This window comes from Lissotriton vulgaris, chromosome 5 (genome assembly GCF_964263255.1).
Source record: "Lissotriton vulgaris chromosome 5, aLisVul1.2, whole genome shotgun sequence".
Taxonomy (NCBI): Eukaryota; Metazoa; Chordata; class Amphibia; order Caudata; family Salamandridae; genus Lissotriton; species Lissotriton vulgaris.
Window position 1 is genome coordinate 1,898,224,607 of NC_141693.1, and position 22,916 is coordinate 1,898,247,522.

At 44.2% G+C, this 22,916-nt stretch overlaps 1 protein-coding gene across 1 annotated transcript in view; it reads right to left on the reverse strand.

Moving 5' to 3' along the window:
* Positions 1–22,916, reverse strand: part of LOC147717661 (E3 ubiquitin-protein ligase TRIM39-like) — a 63,875-nt gene that overhangs the window by 19,462 nt on the left and 21,497 nt on the right. The window contains exons 2-5 of the mRNA XM_086924448.1: positions 16,085–16,180; positions 6,540–6,770; positions 5,919–5,941; positions 4,074–4,192 (exon numbers count right to left, since the gene is read on the reverse strand). Coding sequence (XP_086780574.1) covers positions 4,074–4,192; positions 5,919–5,941; positions 6,540–6,770; positions 16,085–16,180 — 469 coding nt within the window. The remainder of the gene's footprint in view (positions 1–4,073; positions 4,193–5,918; positions 5,942–6,539; positions 6,771–16,084; positions 16,181–22,916) is intronic.

Sequence of the window (22,916 nt, forward strand, 5' to 3'; positions counted from 1 at the left end):
ACTGCTAACCCACGCACACAAATCACTCTACGACATCGGACCAGAATGCCTCAACTCACGACTGTCCTTCTACACCCCCTCCCGCCAACTACGTTCTTCCAGCCAAGCCCTCGCCACTGTACCTCGCATCAACAAGACCACCATGGGAGGCAGATCCTTCTCATACCTGGCTGCTAAAACTTGGAACTCACTCCCCACTTACCTTCGCCTTACCCAGAACCACCTAGCATTCAGAAAGCAACTTAAAACGTGGATATTTGACAAGTAATCCTCCTCCCCTTCCTTAGCGCCTTGAGACCCTCTGGGTATGTAGTGCGCTATATAAATTCTCTGACTTCACTTGACTAAGTACAACCCCTTCAATCCTTGATTCGCAGTGGTAGCGTCTACCAGCAGTCACAGGCTTCTAAGGGGGTGTGGTGTGGCGAGTGCGTTTTTCAACCTCAGAACTCAAGAGTTGCTCAGCAGCGCCTTAACTGATTGTCCAAACCAGTGCTTGCAGTACTTCAATACACTTTAAAACAGAATTTCACTACAATATGTACACCGATTCAGCAGTGGCACAATTCCACTAAAAGAACAAATGTACCACAGCAGTGCAATCTGCTTTGACACACTTCGACAGTGCCACGGTACAGCCGATTCAGAGTCACAGCCAAGCAGTCGGCTTCAGGCACACTTCAGGACAGTGCCAAGGTGCAGGACACTTAGTGCCACAGCAGCATAATCCGATCAGGCACAATACAGCAGTGCCTTGGCACAACCGCTTCAGGGTTATAATGGCACATTCTGCTCTGGGCACAGTTCGCGACAGTGCCATGGTGGAGGCCACTTTCAGGCCACAGTGATGCAGTTCACTCAAGCGCACTTCGGCAGTGCCACAGTGCAGCAGCTTCTCCACTACAGAAGTATACCAGTCGATCTTTCGCAAATCCCTCAGGGTGAAAGGACGCACTCAGCTCTGGGGTCAGTTCGCTTCTCCTTGCCCTGGTAGCCAGCACCTCATGGAGGGTTGGTACTTCCTTCCCGTTTCTTCTCAGGCTAGGTGATGTCCCCTCATCTCTGGGAAACGGCTGTCCGGCAGACACCAGCTGTAGTTGCACAGCAGTCCTCTGAGTATTCTGCAGAGCCACCCTGCTCTTTGGTCAAGGAATACTCGAAACTGGAACAAGTGGGTCAGCATATCCCACTTTTATACAGGCAAAGCAGACAATTTGGATTCTCTCTCTGCACGCTCAGATCTGTTTGAATTGGTTTTTCTTTCATGTGTCCTTTTCAGGCGGTCTTCCAGACACAGCTTTTGTGTAGAGTGATGCCCCTCTTAGCCGATTCATCTCCACTTTCGACCATCCACAGCAGTTACACAAAGTGGTGTGAGCAGCTGCATCTGCATCTGGATATCAACAGCCCCATTCGCACTTCTAATTTCTTCAGGGGTTATTTGTGGGTTCAAATGTTGTCTTTACTCTACCATCGCCACGAGTAATCACAATCGTTAAGAGCAACCTTTCATCTTGTGGTCTCCTGGATTGGTACAGCTGACCGTAATGTCTTGACATTGCGTTGTGTATTTCATGTTGTGTGAATACCAGTTGCCCTGTCTCAGTGCGTATGCGTATGGCCCCTATAGGGTGATGGGTCTGTTCCTGTTGTAGAAGCTGCGCCAGCATTTTACCTGCACGGTCTGCTGTGGTGTGTGTGCGCGCTGAGTATGCTGCATAGTTGTGGCAATGAAGCCGTTCCAGCATTTCTACGTGTTCGCCTCATAATGTATCTGGCTTCCTTGTATTTTGGCTACCCGCTGACTGCTTTGTTTCTTGCTCCAGCAGTTTTTCTATTCGGCTGAGCCTGTCATTTAATTAATTTCAGGTGTTCTAGGGTGCTCCTAAGCAGTGGCCTCTCGTAATCACCTTAAAGGTGTCCCATTCTATCAGAGGGGCTTCTGCTGTGTGTTCATTTATCTCAAAGTATTCTAATATGGATATCCCCAGGGATGTGCAAAAAGCTTGGTCTTCTAATGCTATTGGTTGTAGACGCCACGTAAGGGCAGGGGGAGGGCCAATGTCCCATGTGAGTTGCAACAGCTGTCGGTTGTGGTCCGAATGCGTGTGTCCTAGGTAGTCCGTAGCTCACCCACTCTGATTCTACTCAGCACACCCACATCCAGACCTCAGACCTAATGTAAAACATAGAAAAAGCAAGGTAACAGGTCTTTTCCATCAATGCAACCTGGATTCGGAACATCATTCCCACATCCATTAGGATCACCCCAACGTGGCTCTAATTTAGTAAAGAGTTGAAGACGTACCTCCTTGAGGAACATTACATGTTAATGCTTTAACTGTCCACAAACAGGCTACCTCCCTTATCACTCCTTTATTTTAAGCCCGTCTTTAACCCTGGACAGCGCTCTGCTGTCTTTTAGGTAGGTTTGTGCTGTACGAACACCACATGCATACATACATACATGCATACATACATGCATACATACATACTGCAGTTCCATCCTGCACCCCAACCCTGTACCAGCCGTGCTCAGGAGGACTAATAATAGAGCTTTCTAGGTTAGCATGTACCAGTGAACTTTACATGAATTGCCTAGTGTGCCTTCACTCTTGTGACAGATAAAAAGGTCTTGCCACAACTACTGATTCACACAACATTGTATGTTGGCATCACCACACCCACAACGGGTTGTCCACTCTCCAACAAATGAAGGAAACGCTTTGTCTCTCCGTCCTGTTCCGGGGCCTCAATCATGTCAAAGAGCAAGCCAAGGCCTTCGTCAACATATTAGATTAGTGTAAGGCTGGGGGCAAAAAAAAGAATTAAAAAACAGAGTATCAGATAATTGCAGTTGGGCTCTCAGGGCATGGAATGACAACTGTACACCATGCGTGGGACATTCTCATCCCAACATTACCAGTTGTGTATTATTTATATTTATGGAGGACTATTCATAAGGTTTATTTAAGTGTAATTAGCTTGACCAAGCTGTTCTCTTAAAAGTACAGAGAACAATGACCAAGGATTCGAATTAGAATGTTTAGACTTTGTTTACCTTTCACAAATATATTATTGACAAAACTGGATTCTACCAAGGGCCAGTGGATTTACAAGATTTTGTTGTTGAGTTTGCCGCATAGTAATGGGTTTACTGCATTCGACACATAAGTTGCAGATTTCAACAAAATGTTATTTCTTGGTCAAATAGATTGAAACAATATTGCCAGAGAACATACTGCATAATTTGCCTTTTCTTGTGGCATTATTTAGATAACCTTACTGCATAATTTCATCTTACACTTACTCTTAGCTCTAGTGCCCAGACAATAGTTTTTGGGGCTGTCATGGTGATGAAACTCCTATTACACCGAGGAAGCTTCAAATATTGTCCATATTTGTCAGCTCACAATGAAATACGAGTTCATATACCATTGCAGTTTGTTCAGTAAAAGCCCATACCGTAATATATATTACATACAATAAAAGGGTAATAGCCAAAGGATAGCTTTTATTATGTCAGACCTTCCCAGAAAAGGCTTTTATGTTTTCTTAATAACTTTGGCATTATGAACAAATGAGCATAAACCTTTCCAAAACCAAGTACATCAAATTCGGGGTTGGCATGGCAACTTCTATGCAGAAGAGTCAAATTTGAGTTAAGGCAGTCAGAAAAATGACCCATTTTTAATTCAATTGGAATTTGTGCTCTCAACCACAGAAAAAAGGTGAACATAATAACAGCACACTTGGCATGTAAGTAGAACTTTCCTCAAGTAAATGCTTTGTTTGGTTCGTTGTAAATCGACTCAGTAGTTTGAGCGTTCAAGAACCAGTTAAAAAAAATAAACTAGTTTGATATGGCTGAGCAAGCTTTTCAACCATTCTCCATTTTGGGGCTGCGGACCCAAGAGAAAAATCTAGTGCACCCACCACGGTAGGACAAGGCTCTATGGCCTGTATCTTGAAAAATAAATGAAGATGCAATAATGGACAGCTGGAGCATCCCGACCCACTGGCCAACCTTCATTGCGCGTGGCGAAGTGTTTCATAGATTACTTGGTATTTACCTTTAAATTCTTTGATCTTTTCCTGTATATAGGCATGATGGCTGCTGAAGCTCTGCAGCCTCTGCATATTTGAGCCAACTGAATCATTCTTTGGCAACAGAACCTTCACGCTATCAGACCTGTAAATATCACAAAAATATTTATTAAATCTGTACATGTGTATATGTTATTGCAAATTAATGAGCATGCAGGTGCTTATACCAGCTTCTGACTGATTGTCACTTATTAGAAGTCACTAAAGACCAAGAATCGCAGAGCAGGAAGGGCCTGGTGGAGCACTGAATAGCAAGAGAGAAAACCTTTGGAATCTACTCAATGCATTTTCAGATAGTTCTGTTGTGTTAGGACCATGCCCTTCTCAGATTCAAAGAAGGAAGTAAATCAGCAGCATGCCCTCACTGGCTCTCTTGGTGAACTTTTGTCTACCATGCCAGATGCAGCGGTAATGCAATTCATTGAGACTTGCGAAACATAATCATGTGAACTAATAGCCTACATTGTGCATCGTCTCCCTGAATTCAGCAGCCGCCACGGTACGCTTAGCCAGGCCTTCACCTTTGCTGCACTTAGGTTGAACCTAGGTGTGCTAAAGTATCAATTTATGAATGTAAAATCTGAGTTTTAAATCCCATATTCAAAAGTAGTGAAATGTTACATTTGTAAATACACACTGGATTCTTTGGAATTTGTGAATTACTAAAATGTCAAATTTGCACCTATTGTAGTAACCCTACGGGACAGATTTCTGAAATGTTATACATGATCTTTTGAGGATCAAACCCTGTGCTTGCTACCGGTCTGCTGACTGGCAAACTAGGTTTTTCTGTATCTATGCTCTTTGGAGAGTAGCTACACTGTCCCCATTAAGAAATTTACACTAAATGCATAGTTACTTTATTTAGGATCCAAGGAGGCAGAAAGTAACCGATGAGACTGATAAAGCATGATTAAGTAAAAAAAATGCTATTTTTAAATGATGGCAATTTACAGAGAAGCAGAAAATGAAATGTGCTAGAGTGACATGTAAATGGTTAACAGGAAATTTCTCCTACAATACAAAAATATAGTTAAATAGCAAGGAGTCTCAGAAAACCACCTTTGTAAGGTAGTCAAAGACAAGCCATTAAAGAAGAGTGGTTTGGATGGAAGCACTTTAAGAATTGCACTGGTGAAGAACTGTTAGCGGAGATTCAACTTTCTGTCTTTATTGTTTTGGTGATACCACTCAAGTCACTCTTCCTTCTCCTGACCATCCGAAGGTCCCTTCCCAACTCCAAACTACCGGAACTTCTTGCGACCTTAATTTTTCTACATTGCATAAATCAAATTATAATTTGGATGGGTTTCACTTTGAAAAGTTACTTGTAAAAAAGGTTAACTCTCTTACTGGAACTGTTAGTTTGATATAATGCACGTTCACACTCTGGTAAATCTGTGCTATAGAAGAATGTAAATCTATCAAATAAATAAACAAACAGTTTTTTTTATCTTGAAAAATGTGGCCAACCTTCTATTGTATGCCTTTGATCACACCTAAGTTTTGGTTAACAACAAAGGGCATTGTTAATTTTTTGGTGGTCAGACCGTCCTTCGACAGGGCAACAGAGTACAATTCATGGGCCCTTAGTATTTAATACAGGAGCTCAGGACTTTCATATTAACAAGTCAGATGAGGTAGAAAAATAGGAGGAGGTGATCATCTGACCCTGGGTCGGTAACATTATCAAATCTAAAGTACATAAAAAGGACAACTTAGAGTAAAGTGGGCTACAACTGACCTGGGGAACATAAAAAGCTGAGAAAGGTGTGCGTTTTACGAGACCTTACCTGAGAAAACAACCATACCTGTACAAGACGTACCGCACATTCTAGAGTGAGGAAGACAAAAACAGAGGGAACAAGTCAGTGTCAATCCATATAGTCTAGGTGTAGTTGACTAGATTGATAACATTATAAAGTATGACTAGTAGACGGAAAGGCCAGATTGATAACATTCTAAAGTACGACTAGTAGACAGGAAGTGAAGTTTATTTTGTGCCCGCGAGTCCAATGATTCTTATTAAAATTCAACAAGCAGTGACTCTCTTCCTCCTTCTTTGGTATATGTGAAGGGGTGCCACGCAATGCACTTAGGAAGAGCACTTTACAAAATGATTTCCCTTTTAACTTTAAGACAGGAAAGTACTACACTGCCCAGAAATGATCAGTCTGGAGATCAAAAGTATCTATGATCTGGGAATGTCAAAACACCTGCCATGCTCAAAGATCCGTGGGTATTCGCTGCCTCCTCCCAGTCTTCCTCAGAAATACTGATATATTAACATTTGCACACCTTGTTACAGAACAATGCTAGGCATGGGTAAAGCCACAATGGAGCAGCTGCTGTCCTGCCACACCTTAGGCGTTAGACTAAAGCATTTCAGTATGGTGCTCCACATCACTGCACTGAAATGCACACTCCCTCACCGTCAACAACTCCACATCTTGCTGATGACACACTCCCTCAAGCTCTTCGATCCGATTCTTGAGGGAGGCATTTTGTTTCTCCAGGTCAGTAATTTTCAGGGAAATCTTCTGTAGATGCTCGGTCTGTTCCTTCTCCAGCTTGCCAAGTATGTTTTTCTTTTCTTGCTCTAAAAACTGCTGCAGATCTTCAAAGGTTCTTGTGATTTTCTCTGCTTGGCTCCGATATTCACCCTGAACAAAAACAGGTGGACATTAGTTCAAGCTGATGAAAGTATCAACAGATTTCTAAAATATAAAGAAGTCAGTAGTAATTCACTCATGACATTACATAGCTCATAGCACTGATGGGACATGTGCCATCACAAATGATGTAATTGGTTACTTCACAGGAGACCTCACATCTTAAGACGGAAACATATTCATCAGTTAAAGGAAAGAGCTCCCATGGCTTCTGCCCCCACTGCAATTCGAAACAATACTCTGATCATGAGGAAACATGTGTATATGGTATTTCTGTGCCCCAAACCCAGGCAAACTGGACAGTTCTGCATACAATTAACAACTAATAGGAGAGGTTGCTGGGTTGTAGATGGTTAATTGAGATGTACTTTTCTTTAAAGAGGGGAGTCTTTAACCTTATTCTTAAATTGAAGCACTATGAGGAGGTCCTGATGGATATAGGGGTGTTGTTCCCCAGCATGGGTGCATAGCTTAATTAATTAATTAATTGTGGGTTTGTAATGCGCTAGAATCGACTCCTGAAGGAGTATCTCTGCGCAGTAGACCGCTGGGGAACCCGTCCTGGCTTTCCCTGTGAGATGGTCCCTACTGGGTATCTCCAAGGTGAAACCATGCATCCCCGGCGTATGTGGGGAGCCGTTGTTGAGATGAGGCAAGCTAATGCCCAGAGTTGCCGAGTGTGATCCCTGGTTAGAGTAGGCACCGAGATGAAAATTATCGAGTCCGCTGACCCTGGTCCAAGACCCTGCCGCGTTGGGAATTGAACCCTGGTCCCGGGCCGTCCTCTGCTCTCAGGTCTGCCGCCTCTAACCAGTGAGCCACACCACCTTGAAAACGTCTGCTGCCTGATTTTTTTTTCTGTTTTACACTTAGTCTGTGGTTTGATGGTGTAATTCGATGGTAGTCAAGTTTGCAAACTGTGAATTCTTTGTAGCCCAGGAAAGATTCTTCTCCCCCATTATGTGTATATACCTAGTCCTCCTTTTTTGTTATCTCTGAAGCAGCAATGCCCTATTTTAAGTTCTACTCTACATTACACTGCTCCTCTCCCCCTCCCCAAGGTCCCCATCGAAAGGCATCCTTCCAGTACACCCCAAAAATAGCCTGAAGAAATGTGTCCATATCAGCTCAACCCTAAAAAACATTGGCTCGGTCGTAACTTCAAGGTTAGTTCCATCAGCTAAAAAGGCACCCAGGAGCCCCCCCAACATCCCCACTCTAGAGTACCTGGTACAAAAATGAATCATCCTAGAAAGACACCGACTCACAAGATCCCATGATATTGTCAGAATGAAGAAACAAAAATGAGGCAATGCCAATAGGTGGAGGTTGGGCTATGGTTATCACACTCCGCTTCCCTCTTTGTAGTACGCCGGGGCTCTCAGGAAGTGGGCCCACCTTCCTGCAATGGCCCAGCCAAAGTTATTTAACAGGAATAGCGATGCCCAGTGGTACCCAGCATTGCCTCCCCTGGTTTACCTGCGCCAAATAGAGATACATATATTACCTACTGGTGGTCATAGTTCTAGTTAGGACCATGTTTCCATAGGAAAAGCATTTTTTTGACTAGCCTAGAACTTTGGTTTCAGTTGACGAATCTTCACAAAATTTACCCCAAAAAAGTTTCGGGGTGATCTGTCAAAATCGGGGGCTGAGAACAAGGCTGTTTAAAAAAAAGTGTGGTTACCATTTTAATTCCCTTAGCACCTTTAGAAGCGCCTGCAGCCTGAACTGGTGGACAGAATTACACTAAATTTCGCAGATAGGTAGATTTGGTTACTCAGATTGTGCATTTTGTTATTTGGTGTAAATCAGTTCAGTAGTTGTTGCTATAAAACTAGCAAAATCTGTGGCGTGAGGGCTTCATGAAAAATTACGAGCTGCTGCAGGGAAATGCAAAGCTTTGATTGGCTGCTAACACTTCAACCAGGAAAAAAGAAAAGTAGGCAGAGTAGGAATATACCCTGGTACTGGGGTCCCAGAGGGGCCCTGAAAGGCCAAAAATGTTTATTTTTAAATCTCATTCTTGTTTTAATTAACCCCCAGGTGGGCCAGGTCCCATGCGTGTGAAATAGGAGGAGGGGTCATTTGGCTCCCCGTTCCTAGGGTTTATGAAAGCCCCGAAAACTGCCACCTCCCCGGGGCATTGGTTTTTATGTATGCAGGGCCCACCCATGTGGGACCCCTGCACTCTGGAGGATCGCTACCTCTCCGGGGCAAATATTTATAAACTAATGCGGAGCCATGAGTCCCCACTACCCCCACAGCCCCAGGGACTGCCACCTCCCTGGTGGGCTTAACAATATGTATGCGGGCGGGCCCATTCATGCCCCGCTACCTCACCCGGGCTAATCATACTAAAATAATGCAGGGGTCCATATGGCCTCCCCCGCAGCCCCTACCCAAGGCTAATCATAAAATTAATCCCAAGGGCCAAGTGCCCCCCCTTAGCAGCCCCGGGGACCACCACCTTCCAGGGGCAGTGTATCAAAAATAAGTAGGGGGGGAGGCACACAGCACCCCCCCCCCAACACCGCCAGGGACCACCACCTCCCTGGGCTAAAATACATTAATGTAGGGGGTCAGTCGCGGACTCCCGAGGACAACTCCTACTTCCTCCTGAGGTGCCCACACTCATGAGTTAGCGGTTTGCTGACAGCTCTCACCAAGCAAAGCAAACATAACTCCGCTTTCTGCAAGTCGGAGCTGTCAAACAGCTCCGACTTGCAGAAAGCGGAGTTTTCACCTGTTTCAGTGCAAATATACATCCAGTGAAACAAATGAAAACATTTAGCTTTTAACAGCCAACTGTCTGTCAGAGCAATGTTGGCTCTCGCAAGAGGCGGGGAGTGGCAGGCACCGCGGGGCCTGAGGCTCCGCCCGCAGTCCCCAACAGAGGTCACTGGGTGCCCAGGGAACACCCAGAATAAAGAGTCCAGGCCCTCGTTGATGGGGTTCCCGAGGCTGAAATGGGCCTGGTTTGGAACCACTTGGCCCCCCTCACCATAGTGTAATGGCGAGGCGCTAGGGGATTGGGTCCCCAGGCCTGAAATGAGCCCCCGGTGGGGGCCGCGTGACCAGCCCTCCCCCCCCAGAGCCCCCCCCCCCCCCCCCCCCCCCCCAGTAATTTTTTTTTTTTTTTTTTTTTAAAGGTCGCCCCTGGGGGAACTCGGAGGCCTGCCCCCTTTCTCAAACACTCTGCAATGGGGCCCCCTGGAGCACTATTGATTGGGGAGATGAAGTCCCCGTGCCTGCTGATGATCCTTGGGGGCCAAAAACCCCTCCTGTTACCTCCAGTAAGTCTGCAGGATTGCTGAGAGCTCATCCGAGGCCCTGCCTCCATCTCCACCACTCTGAAAACGTGACTCCTAGTGCACTACTGATTGAGGGTTGATATCCCTTGGCTTCAGAGGGTCCTTGGGGGCCAACAACCCTCCTGTTATCTTCAGTAAGTGCCACACAGCAGAACTGCTGAGAGCTCATGGGAGGCCCCGCCCCCTTTCTCCACTAGTTAGGAAATAGAAAAAAAAAAATCTTAGAAATTTACTGAAATAATCAAAGGTTACAGGGACATTATGGTTAGGAAATAGAATTTAAAAAACCTTAGAAATTCACTGAAAAACAACAAAGGTTACAGGGACGTTATAGTTAGGCTCACATTTCACTTGTGCAACAGCAGAGAAATCCAGCTGTTCTACTTAGCTGACCTACCTATACCATATTCCTCCACAATGCACTGCTTATGACCACGCACATTACAGCACTGATGACATGGTCAGTGACGTCACTCAGGACAGCGCTGATATACATCTGTGACCACGGCAGTACCGCTGTACTCATGAGGTATATAGCGATATCATCTCATTAGTTGATTGGCGAATGACTGCCTTTACAAAAGTTAACAGCAGCCATCTTGTTTTTACATTGAGTTTCCCTGTGTGCGTTATGTTATTCAATACAGGTAAGTATTCTGTTTAGTATTTTTCCCATACCTAGGTGGTATTAAGTAGGGAAGAATATTTAGAAGTTTATGTTGCTTAAAAATACGGAGTTTGGCGGGAGTACCGCTGTTCCCCCCCCCCCAAAAAAAATTAGGAAATAAACTGTAAGACATATTTTATTAATATAGTGTGCTAAATTTTTTTTCAATTTTTTACCTATTTAAATACACACAAGAGTGTACGGAGTAGCACTGTAATTACAAAAAAATGACTGCGCTACTATAAAAAAAACACTACCGTACAGTGGTATAAAAGTTATAAACATAAACGTTAACCTTTCAAAGATATTTTGGGGGGACGCAGTACTCCAGTGCTACTCTAGATTTTTTTTTAAATAGCTAGAAATGTAGAACTATTTTGCTCTACCTATTACCACTTTACTAAGGTGGTAAAAATGTGGTCAAAAATACCAAACCTAATACTTACCTACATTGGAAGGTATAACACACAACATGGTGAAAGTGTCCCCAATAACAATAAGTTTGCCTTTAACTTTTTTATGATTACTTAATCAGCTAATGACCCTGTTAGGCGAAATACTGACATTTTACAAAAATACTTCCATAACAAATAGTACTAACTTTCAATACATTAAAACGTATAAAATAATGACAAACCATACCTGAACAAACTAAGCATGTGCACACCACAATATGTAATCCTGACACATTTTAACACAATTCAACTCCTGGCTTTCACACAATACATCATTTTGAAGTATTATGTTGAATATATTCAAAGTAAGCATATTTTAGAACCTCCATTTTCTCATTACACTCCCTTCAGATAACCCTGCAAACCGTTACTCCTTCCACAATTAAACCGGTGGAAAAAGTCTGCTAAAGTGTGCTGTCATTCCTCAAACGAGAATTAATTACACATAACTCAACTCCCGGGGAGGGAGAGAGAGGGGGGTCCTAGGGAAAATATTTAGAGACCCATCCAGTTTCAATCCCCAATCCTACACATAGACAACAAAAGGAAACTGGGAGTCTAATCAGAAAAAAAATCACACAGAACTGCGACTTTGTGTCAGAAGAAACCCTGAGGAGGGCAGAAAAGAAAGGATTCCCATCAACTGCCCTTGGTGGCCAGTGTCATCATATGGAAAACCAAAGTAAACCCTGTCACCTCAGCTCTTCTGGCACCGAGCCAAACGCTGGTGGACTAGGCGTGTTGAAGACAAGGATAGAAAATGCAGTGCAAAAGTGAAAGGTGTGTGTGAATTAAAAAAGATACATCAGTGGTCCCAGATACCTTTATTGATGACCACTGGTGGACTTATTAAAAATATATATACACAGTGTTGGTTTTGAATTAATCAACCGAAATGGTCTACTAGTTTCAGCCGTGGCGGGTTATAGAACCCCGGCTTTCTTCAGGACCTCGTTGGTGTAGCTACTGCATAAAGTGCAATTTTGAAAAAACAGTGGTGACAAAACAACAAAAAATCACAGTGTTAATACATGTGACCAATCACGATACCTCTATACAGGAAAGATGATAATTCATATCTGCAGAGAAAAAGAAGGGGGCATCAAGATTGCAGTAAAAAGCATAGTTACATTGCCTCCTTAACGTTCTGTGTTTCAAAGAGAAAATTCCAAAATAATACACTCACCTTGCCTGTGTGAGGTAACAAACCTCACCTCACCTGGCTCTGACTCAGGTTTGAGGAAGAGGCATCGCCCTATAAAATGACAGTAACAAGTACAGAATAGACCAGTGAGTATACCTAAGGTCAAATATGTTATGGACAACATGTTACCATCAAAAAGATTGCCAAAAGGGAAATTCCATTCGTCCTTATAGTTAAAATTGGGTCTATGTATCACATTACCCCGAAAATACGGAGTCCTAGAATCAATAGTTTGAAAACTAAGTACACTGGTATCCTCGAGATGTTAGTAAAAGGTCCGATGTGAGTCATGCTTAACGCACTGGGTAGCATATCTAGTTGCTGTTGGTAGAGCCACAGCGAGATCTACCCCGTATTTGCAAATGAAAAATCTGATGTTGATATCCCAATACCTAATACAATTGTAGCTCCCCACTGTGTAGAAAAGCGCAGAGTACTGTTAGCTTCTCTGTGCGTACTCGTACAGCATAGCGAAGAATGAGCCGAATTGTAAAAGCAATCTACAAAGTTTTTGCAATAGTCCTAACCACGCTTACCTCTCCGTCGATACCTCGGGTATGTATCCTGAGGCAGGGGGAGGTAGCGTTCCACTGCAGCTCGCCGCCATTAGTGCCAGCATGGATGGATCACGTGTCGCGTGACGTCACCATTGCTCTCCCAAGGGTAGGCTACGACTACAGGATCACGTCATCGGGCTCAAGATTGTAGTCCCGAATATCCAGCCATTGTGAGCCAAGTCTCGGTCCCGGTGGGTCACATGGCGCATGACGTCACCGATGTAAGACCAATCACAGGCCAAAACTACAGAATGTCATCATCGAGCTCTAAATTGTAGTCCGGAAAAGACAGTGTGTGCCAAAATAAACGGAGTATTTAGAGCATGTAGTGAAAGGACCCAAAGAACTCAAGTATTGTTAACACTTGATTCAGAAAAAGAAAAAGAAAAATATGGTTAATCAGTTCACAGCATCGACTATGTAGAGACTAAATAAGATTTCCACAGAGGGAATTCTTGAGGGATCAAATTCGGGGGTCCTATTCTCACGTGTGTTCAAAATAAAAGTGAACATCAACATAAAAGCAGGGGCCTCACTGGTTTAGGGTTCTCATGTCTATTCATCTAACCATCAGCCTTTCTGAATCTTATATAGGATGTAAAACCAAAATCTAGAAGTCATATGCACATGACCCATCTATGCACTCAGATGGTACTCATGTTCATAACAGAGTCCAAGGAATCTCATCATTAAGACCTTGTGTGGCGCTTTTGAGCTTAAACACCCACTTCTGCTCCTTCAGGAATAGGTATTTAGTCCTGTCACTCACATGGGGAGGTATAGTTGGTTTCTCCAGGACTGTCCAGAAGAAATCTTCAGGTTTATGTTTTAGCTCCAAAAAGTGTCTGGTAAGTTTAGTATTGGATTTACCACAGCGAAAGGTGCTTTTATGTTCCAACATGCGTTGTCGCACCTTTCTTGTGGTCATACCCACATACCGTTCTCTACAGGGACATTCAATTAAATAAATTAAATGGTCACTATTGCAATTAGAGAACTGTGTAAGGATCCAAGGTCTTTGAGAGCCGATGTCTATAGTTTTGGTTTGTTTGGTCTGAGGGCACATGGAGCAGTTTCCACAAGGGAAATGCCCTGTGACCGGAGGTAGGTCCCATAAGGTGTTGTGCGTGCCGGGTTTCATCATTGGTCTCGTATGCACCAGGGCATCTCGCAAGTTGCGTCCCCTCTTAAACGCAAACAAAGGCATGGGAATCCGTTCATTCCGTGTGTTGAGAAAACGCCAGTTCTTCCGAATACATTTCTGTAAGGCATTACTCAAAGTGCTAAATGTGTTGACAAAAGTCATGCGTTCCATAGGAGGTTTTGCCACTCTTGGTTCCAAAAGGGCTTCTCTATGGTTATTTGAGGCTCTCTTGCAGGTCGTTTTCATCTTTAAAAAGAATTTGGATGAATCTAATAAAGCCAAAAAAGATCTTAAAGATTCTATCCTCCAATCTAAAATTGAAAAATTCAAAAAAGACTTAGCCAAATTTAAACATGAGGTAGTGTACCCTTACACCAGCGACGAATATGTTGCACCTACATTCAACAACAAAGGTAAACGTCTGGGATCCACCTATTCTGGGAGTAGTTCAGATGCTGACTCGGATGCATCAGATCCTAATGACCAAGGACAATTTCAACCAAGAGGTAGAGGTATTTTCGGGGTAATGTGATACATGGACCCAATTTTAACTATAAGGACGAATGGAATTTCCCTTTTGGCAATCTTTTTGATGGTAACATGTTGTCCATAACATATTTGACCTTAGGTATACTCACTGGTCTATTCTGTACTTGTTACTGTCATTTTATAGGGCGATGCCTCTTCCTCAAACCTGAGTCAGAGCCAGGTGAGGTGAGGTTTGTTACCTCACACAGGCAAGGTGAGTGTATTATTTTGGATTTTTCTCTTTGAAACACAGAACGTTAAGGAGGCAATGTAACTATGCTTTTTACTGCAATCTTGATGCCCCCTTCTTTTTCTCTGCAGATATGAATTATCATCTTTCCTGTATAGAGGTATCGTGATTGGTCACATGTATTAACACTGTGATTTTTTGTTGTTTTGTCACCACTGTTTTTTCAAAATTGCACTTTATGCAGTAGCTACACTAACGAGGTCCTGAAGAAAGCCGGGGTTCTATAACCCGCCACGGCTGAAACTAGTAGACCATTTCGGTTGATTAATTCAAAACCGACACTGTGTATATATATTTTTAATAAGTCCACCAGTGGTCATCAATAAAGGTATCTGGGACCACTGATGTATCTTTTTTAATTCACACACACCTTTCACTTTTGCACTGCATTTTCTATCCTTGTCTTCAACACGCCTAGTCCACCAGCGTTTGGCTCGGTGCCAGAAGAGCTGAGGTGACAGGGTTTACTTTGGTTTTCCATATGATGACACTGGCCACCAAGGGCAGTTGATGGGAATCCTTTCTTTTCTGCCCTCCTCAGGGTTTCTTCTGACACAAAGTCGCAGTTCTGTGTGATTTTTTCTGATTAGACTCCCAGTTTCCTTTTGTTGTCTATATTCCTCAAACGAGTGCAAAGTTATTAAGGCATCACTTTTTTAAAAATCCATACGTCGATAACTAACATTTTTAAAACAAAAACGTTAACCTATTACTAATTCATGGAAGTGGTAAAAAGTTTTTAACAATAATAATTAACTATATATAACACCCTTGCAATGCACTTGTTTGCCCTTGGTTAAATTGCATTGTGATGGAAGCCATGTGCTAGCCATCATGGGCTCCTTTCATTTCTATTCTGTGCTAGGCAGATTAGTCAATCAAGTGCCTGTCCTTTCCCTCTGGCTGATGTGTGACCTCAAAATCAGCGTCTCCATCCAACCAATTTAGATCGGGCGCATTTGTCATTATAAGGTCAGTTTCCAATCTCTTCCACGATCCTGGTGTACTGCAATGATACGCTATGTGTAAACTCTATCTCCTATAGTAGGACATACTCTGGGATATATACTCATCCATCATCTCCCCTGTAATAGTGATTAATGACAGGAAAGTCCTAGATGATGCCCCTTTTATTTATGGCTGCTTCTCTTACTACCGGGGACCCTCAACTGCCAATGCCACTCACCTCCAGCTCGGATTTTTTCTTGTCCTCATCTGTTGTGAATCTCTTCACATCTTCCAGGTTGCTTCTCAGCTGAACCAAGCGACTGTGCAGCATTTTCTAGAAATAATTGTTTTAAAAAACATGATGATTCAGCACCAATGGTATGCGGGAGCTATTTGCATTTCCCTACTATCAGACTAAGCGCCACACCAACCACATTTCCCATTTTTGAGTGCTCAGTTTGGGCCGGAGCCCTTCCCATTTGATCAGGACTCCATATCTTTAATGGATAAGCTACACAATGTTGTGAAAGATCTACTGGCGAGTTCCCACTCTTATCCGGAATAAATGGCACTTACCAGTGGAATTACAAAAATCTCCCCATAATAATTCCGACTTCTTCCCACACAAACAAGGCTGAACCAAAAAAAAAACCTGAATCCCTTCACCTTTTCCACAGATACCCACAGCGGGAAACAATGACATTGTCGCAAGGATATGGGTAAAGTCCTATACTGTTTGGAAAGCGGTCTGGCTGTTGAGTGTGAAATTGTGAAGCTCTTAACAAGATGAGGGCTCTGAGCGGGAGTACAGACTTACTGAGAATGAGAGATAGCTCAATACTCAATGAAAGCACTGCATCTTCAACCCTAGAATTAAGAGGTGAGTTCTTCTGCAAATTGCATCACTTTTTTAATACCTCTTTATTATTCATTTTAGGTATAGACATGCATGATGGCATCAGACGCATGTATGTGAATAGCATGTTACATTAGACCAATCCACATTAACTCCAGGATCACCAAGAACTGTCAAACTTATACAAACAGATCGAGAACCTTAATAGGTTCGGGCAGACTAAAGTTAACCCAAATAGGAAAGTCAGTCGGAATATCTATGTAATATATGGAGTCAAAATTGTTCCCCCTATTTTCCAAAGAGGGCTCATTGTTCCAGTAAGTGTCTGCTCCACCCTTACCCCCGATAAACCACTGCAACTCACATCAATTGCTTTATGCATTCGATTGTGGCTCAAAGTATATATGGTGAACTGGAAAGGAATTTGTGTAAACAGATCTTTAAAGTGTTGAAGAGACATTAGGATAATGAAAACCACCTACTATTGAAAACAGTGGAGGGTAAATATAAACAAGATAATATATAGCTGTAGTCTCATCATGAAAGATTTTGTTAAAAATGTTGAAGGGAGGTTTCAGTCAGTTGTATGCAAGGATGTGGGGATAAAGAGTGTTCGAAATTGGACTGTCAAGGTTTGGGGAGAAAGTCACTGTCTTGATTTGAGTTACAACTGTGAGGAATACCCAAATCACCGATTTGCTAGCTTGCTCAAGCAGCATGGTTTAACTCAAAAACATACATGCGGTACACGTGCAACAGCTAGGCAACACATTAATACTGTTGGGACAAAGAATTCAAAAGGTCCAAATCTTATTAAAAGGATGCAAATTTAAAATCCCAGAAAAAACCTAAAGAAATATGAAGTAGGTATCAAATGCTATACCAAAACTACATGATAAATAAGTATTGGTAAAGTAGGCAGAGATACTTTTTTTCTCAAATTTCTCAAACATGGCATATGTATGTTCCTTCTTTATAATGTGATATGCTTCAGGCTATCTGCTTCAGGCATTTCCCCCTTGTGGTTAAAGAAGCGTATTTAAAAGGTTAAAACCAGTTAGTGAGTTACCAAAATCTTCTTTGCTTCCAAGCAAGTGTGTTCCTTGCACAAATATGAATATTGTGGATTTGTTGTGGAGAGCCCCCCATCTTTGGCCTCTATCCCAGGATGCCCCAGCTCAGACTACAACACATCAAAAGTAATCTAAACCCCAGAAACCACCAGATTGCCAGAACTCCTCTTGAACCTGGCCCCAATCTTCTGTCTTCGCTGTACAGCCAAAACAAGAGACAGCACTGCAGACAAATGTTAAATACAAGTCCCTATTGACTCAATATTGGAGCATGAGACAAAATGATAACTTTGAATACTTTTAAAAGAGAGAAAAGTAAAACGAAAATGTACCTTAATGATTAACTCTACATTTTACTTTTCTCCCATTTCAGTGTTGCATTGACAAACAGCAGGCCTTTTGTTCCTAGTGGCTAGCAGACACTGTGCCATATTTATAAGATGGGAGAAATTGAAAGCGAAGAAATCCTTTTATATGAAACATCAAGTATTAATGTTATTCTTCTTTTTCAATATAGCCAAATAGTCTTAATGTTTTATGAAGCATGTTTATTCTCTTGAAATTCCTTCCATTTAAACAAATGTATTTTTCTGTTAAAAATATGGCTCCATGCCTACAGGCCTCTGGAAAACACAACCAGATGATGGACGGAGTGGATCCGGGTTAAATTAATCGTTCTTTTGCTCACAATGCTACCATGGTTTGGACTAAGCCATATGAAAATCACTCTTGACCATGCTCCTCATAGGAACAGTCCAAGCCAAACTGGTACTCCTTGGAACGTAAACAAGCATCCTGGGACCGGTTTTGTGGTTTTACCCCCTCATAAGCCAGGCTAGCTTGAGTCCAGTGGCATAGCAAGCAAGGGACCCACGTCTGGCCATACTCTGGGCCACTTAGGGCAAACATAACAAACACAACAAAATGATCGCCGGATTCCTGGTGGCATGGTGAGACAAACAAATGATAGATTTAGGCCCAGATCTTTGTATTGGGGGTGAATGTTTGACATTGTTCAGCATTCCGTTCATCTGTTTTTCTTTTTGTATGTCACCCTGAGTGGGACGGGTATGCTCAGATGTGGGTCTCGTTTTCCCCATGCCACTGAAGTCAAGCTAGCCTGGCTGATGAAGGATGATACCCCGAAACCGGTCCCAGGATGCTTGTTTTCGGACCAGGGAGTGTCTGGCATGGCAGTGTGGGCAGGACTGCTCCCCTGGGGAGCAGGGGCAATGCTGATGTGCCTACGGCTGTGTCTAAACTGGAATGGCAGGGTGAGCAAAAAACAATGGCTTTAGGCCCAGCTCTCTGTACTAGCGGTGAATGTATGACATTGTTCAGCATTTCGTTCATCAATTGTTCTTCTTACAAGTCACTGGGAGCAAGGTGCTTTGTGCTTGTAAATGTGACACTTGGAAATGGAACAAAATGTAAATGAGCTTTATGGAATCCATATGAACACATTTAACTCTATAGTTTTTATCGATACAGTGGCATATTTATAAGTGAAAAATACAGCCATTAGTTTAAGTTGGAGAAAGCTAAAGTACTGAAAAATGTTCCATATTCTGAGCATTTTTGCAGAACATTTTTCTGCAGGGCCGAAGCCATGGGGAGGGAGGGGGGACAGCGGGGCCTGGCACCCCTATATTAGTGCCTGGCCCACCTAAGTCTGAGGCAAGAATGTTGTTGAATAATCCTTTATGGGAATTAAGAAGGTATCTGTTTGTTGTTTAAATGTAATCTCTCCAGGGAGGCCATCCTGCATGCGTTTTTTTTTTGCACAACTTTTTGCTGTGACTGCCAAACACTATGGCACCGCGCCTTCAGTCAGGCAACGAGGCTAGAGGCGTATCGAGGTAGCTGTATCCAGCTGGGCTCGGTGTTACAATCACAGTTCATGCTTCCCTCAAAAGTGCACGGAGAGGGCAGAACCACAGTGTATCTGTGAAGGCTGTGCTGGCGCTAGTTGGTTTCCTTATTGTTGTATTTTCCCTGACCCTGGCAGCAGTCATTTATGGATGTCGGAGTAAAGTTTGGGCCTCAGCCTCTCCTAGTAGCGATCTCTGGCCAGCCTAGTAGAAAGACAAATTAATGCACACAGAAAGGTTTGAGAATGTGAGTCCCCGACATGTGATCTTTTCTCCATTGGATTTGGTCAATATGATTTCACTGTAGATTGTGTATACTGTTGTCAAAAGGGTATTGGTAACCTCCTTGCTTTCTCCCACCTTCAGCCCACTAAGCTGTAGAGGTCTGTACTGATCCCAGTTAAAGCTGAATCCACCAGACATTTCCGGAATTGACCCCTCCTCCATTTGCAGCTGACAGAGCATCTACGCCTGAGACTGCACCAGCAAGGTCTTCTTCTCCCGGGATCAAATTGGCCATCCTCGCCAGCTTCAAGACAGTGAAATTCCAAATCCTACGGATTTCGTAGCCTAAAGCCAATCACTTCATGTGGCAACAGTCTTCTTCCACCTTTTCAGACTTGGAGGCAATCTCACTGGAACACTCACTGATGGAACTGTCTAGATGCCGCTCCGGCTCACCACTTGACCCTTGGCCAGCCAAGCAATATAAATCATTGGCCTCTTTTCTTAATCCCTTCCTCAACTACATCTGGAATGACTCGCTCAAAACCGGAATTTTCCCGGAGTCTTGGAAACATGCCCTACTGGTCCCGATTTTAAAGAAAGATAATACAGATCCTAATGAGCCGGTGAACTATCGACCCATTTCTCTGCTCCCAGCCCCTGCCAAGGTCCTTGAAAAGCTAGTGCAGCAACAACTGGCAGGTTTTCTTGAAACCCACGGCCTACTTCATAAATCCCAACATGGTTTTAGAAAGTGCCATAGCACTGAGTCTGCCCTTATAGAAATGGCCGACTCTGTGCGGTGGAAACTGGATGGGGGTTCCAGAGCGGTGCTGGTGCTGCTCGACTTGTCGGCAGCATTCGACACTGTCTCTCACCCCATCTTGATTGACCGTCTTCGGTCGAAGGGTATTCAGGGGAAGGCCCTGGAGTGGCTGACCTCTTTTTTGTCTAATCGCACCCAGGCAGTCTATACTCACCCCTTTACCTCTGTTAGCCGTACCCTGAAATGGGGTGTCCCTCAAGGCTCGGCTTTGAGCCCACTATTGTTCAATGTTTATTTTTCTCCTCTGGCTGAACTCATTGCAAGGTCGGGCATCATAGCTACTTCCTATGCAGATGATATTCAGCTGCTTTTCTCCTATGAGAGTGCCACGCAAACTACTTTTGATCCTTTGAAGGATTGTCTGCGGGACATTTCAAAATGGATGGACCATAACTGCCTCCGCATGAATGCGGCGAAAACGGAGGTTCTCTTTTTCCATCAACCCTCCCCCTCTTGATTCAACTCTCTGGTGGCCACAGGAACTCAGCCTTCCCCCTGTCCCTAAGGACTCTGTAAAAAATCTAGGGGTCAAGTGGGACTCTAATCTTTCTTTTAGCAACCAAATACAGACCGTTTCAGCCGCTTGTTTTTCCAAGATCAGGATGATTAGGAAATTCATCACCTATCTCCCTAGTGATACCAGGAAAACCATAGTCCAGGCATTGATTACATCTCACCTGGACTATGCGAACGGCCTGTATTTAGGGTTGCCCGCGGGCCTCCTACATCGGCTCCAGACAGTCCAGAATGCGGCTGTTCGGCTGGTCTGCGGGGTTTCCCTACGCACCCATATTTTGCCACATCGCAGAGCATTACATTGGCTTCCAATCCATCAAAGAGCTGCATTCAAAGCCATGACCTTAGCCCATCGAGCAACTAGGGGTAGGGGATCGGCCTACCTCTCTGTTAGTATCCGTCCTTATTGTAACTCTCGGAACCTCCGTTCCAACTCCCAACTCCTTTAATTCGGGAGTCTCCTGAGGCGGAAGCCGGGAGTGAACCTATTTCTTTTAAAAACTTTGCTGTGTAATACTCTGCTTTTAACCACACTTCCCTGTGCACCTAAACAGCGCTCCTAGCGCTGCAACGAACGCTACCTGTCGCCATCACTGAGGGCGAGGCGCCACGGCGGACACGCCCACCTCAGCTGGCCACGCCCCCCCCTGACACTATAAAGTGCGCGCAGCTGGAAAAGCGCGTCACTTTAATTCGGGAGTCTCCTGAGGCGGAAGCCGGGAGTGAACCTATTTCTTTTAAAAACTTTGCTGTGTAATACTCTGCTTTTAACCACACTTCCCTGTGCACCTAAACAGCGCTCCTAGCGCTGCAACGAACGCTACCTGTCGCCATCACTGAGGGCGAGGCGCCACGGCGGACACGCCCACCTCAGCTGGCCACGCCCCCCCTGACACTATAAAGTGCGCGCAGCTGGAAAAGCGCGTCACTTTAATTCGGGAGTCTCCTGAGGCGGAAGCCGGGAGTGAACCTATTTCTTTTAAAAACTTTGCTGTGTAATACTCTGCTTTTAACCACACTTCCCTGTGCACCTAAACAGCGCTCCTAGCGCTGCAACGAACGCTACCTGTCGCCATCACTGAGGGCGAGGCGCCACGGCGGACACGCCCACCTCAGCTGGCCACGCCCCCCCCTGACACTATAAAGTGCGCGCAGCTGGAAAAGCGCGTCACTTTAATTCGGGAGTCTCCTGAGGCGGAAGCCGGGAGTGAACCTATTTCTTTTAAAAACTTTGCTGTGTAATACTCTGCTTTTAACCACACTTCCCTGTGCACCTAAACAGCGCTCCTAGCGCTGCAACGAACGCTACCTGTCGCCATCACTGAGGGCGAGGCGCCACGGCGGACACGCCCACCTCAGCTGGCCACGCCCCCCCCTGACACTATAAAGTGCGCGCAGCTGGAAAAGCGCGTCACTTTAATTCGGGAGTCTCCTGAGGCGGAAGCCGGGAGTGAACCTATTTCTTTTAAAAACTTTGCTGTGTAATACTCTGCTTTTAACCACACTTCCCTGTGCACCTAAACAGCGCTCCTAGCGCTGCAACGAACGCTACCTGTCGCCATCACTGAGGGCGAGGCGCCACGGCGGACACGCCCACCTCAGCTGGCCACACCCCCCATGTTCCCTCTCACACGGACATAAAAGATGTGTCTCGCCAGGAAGCGCAGCGGACGGGCGCAGCGGGCGCGCCGTCAGCGCGCCGA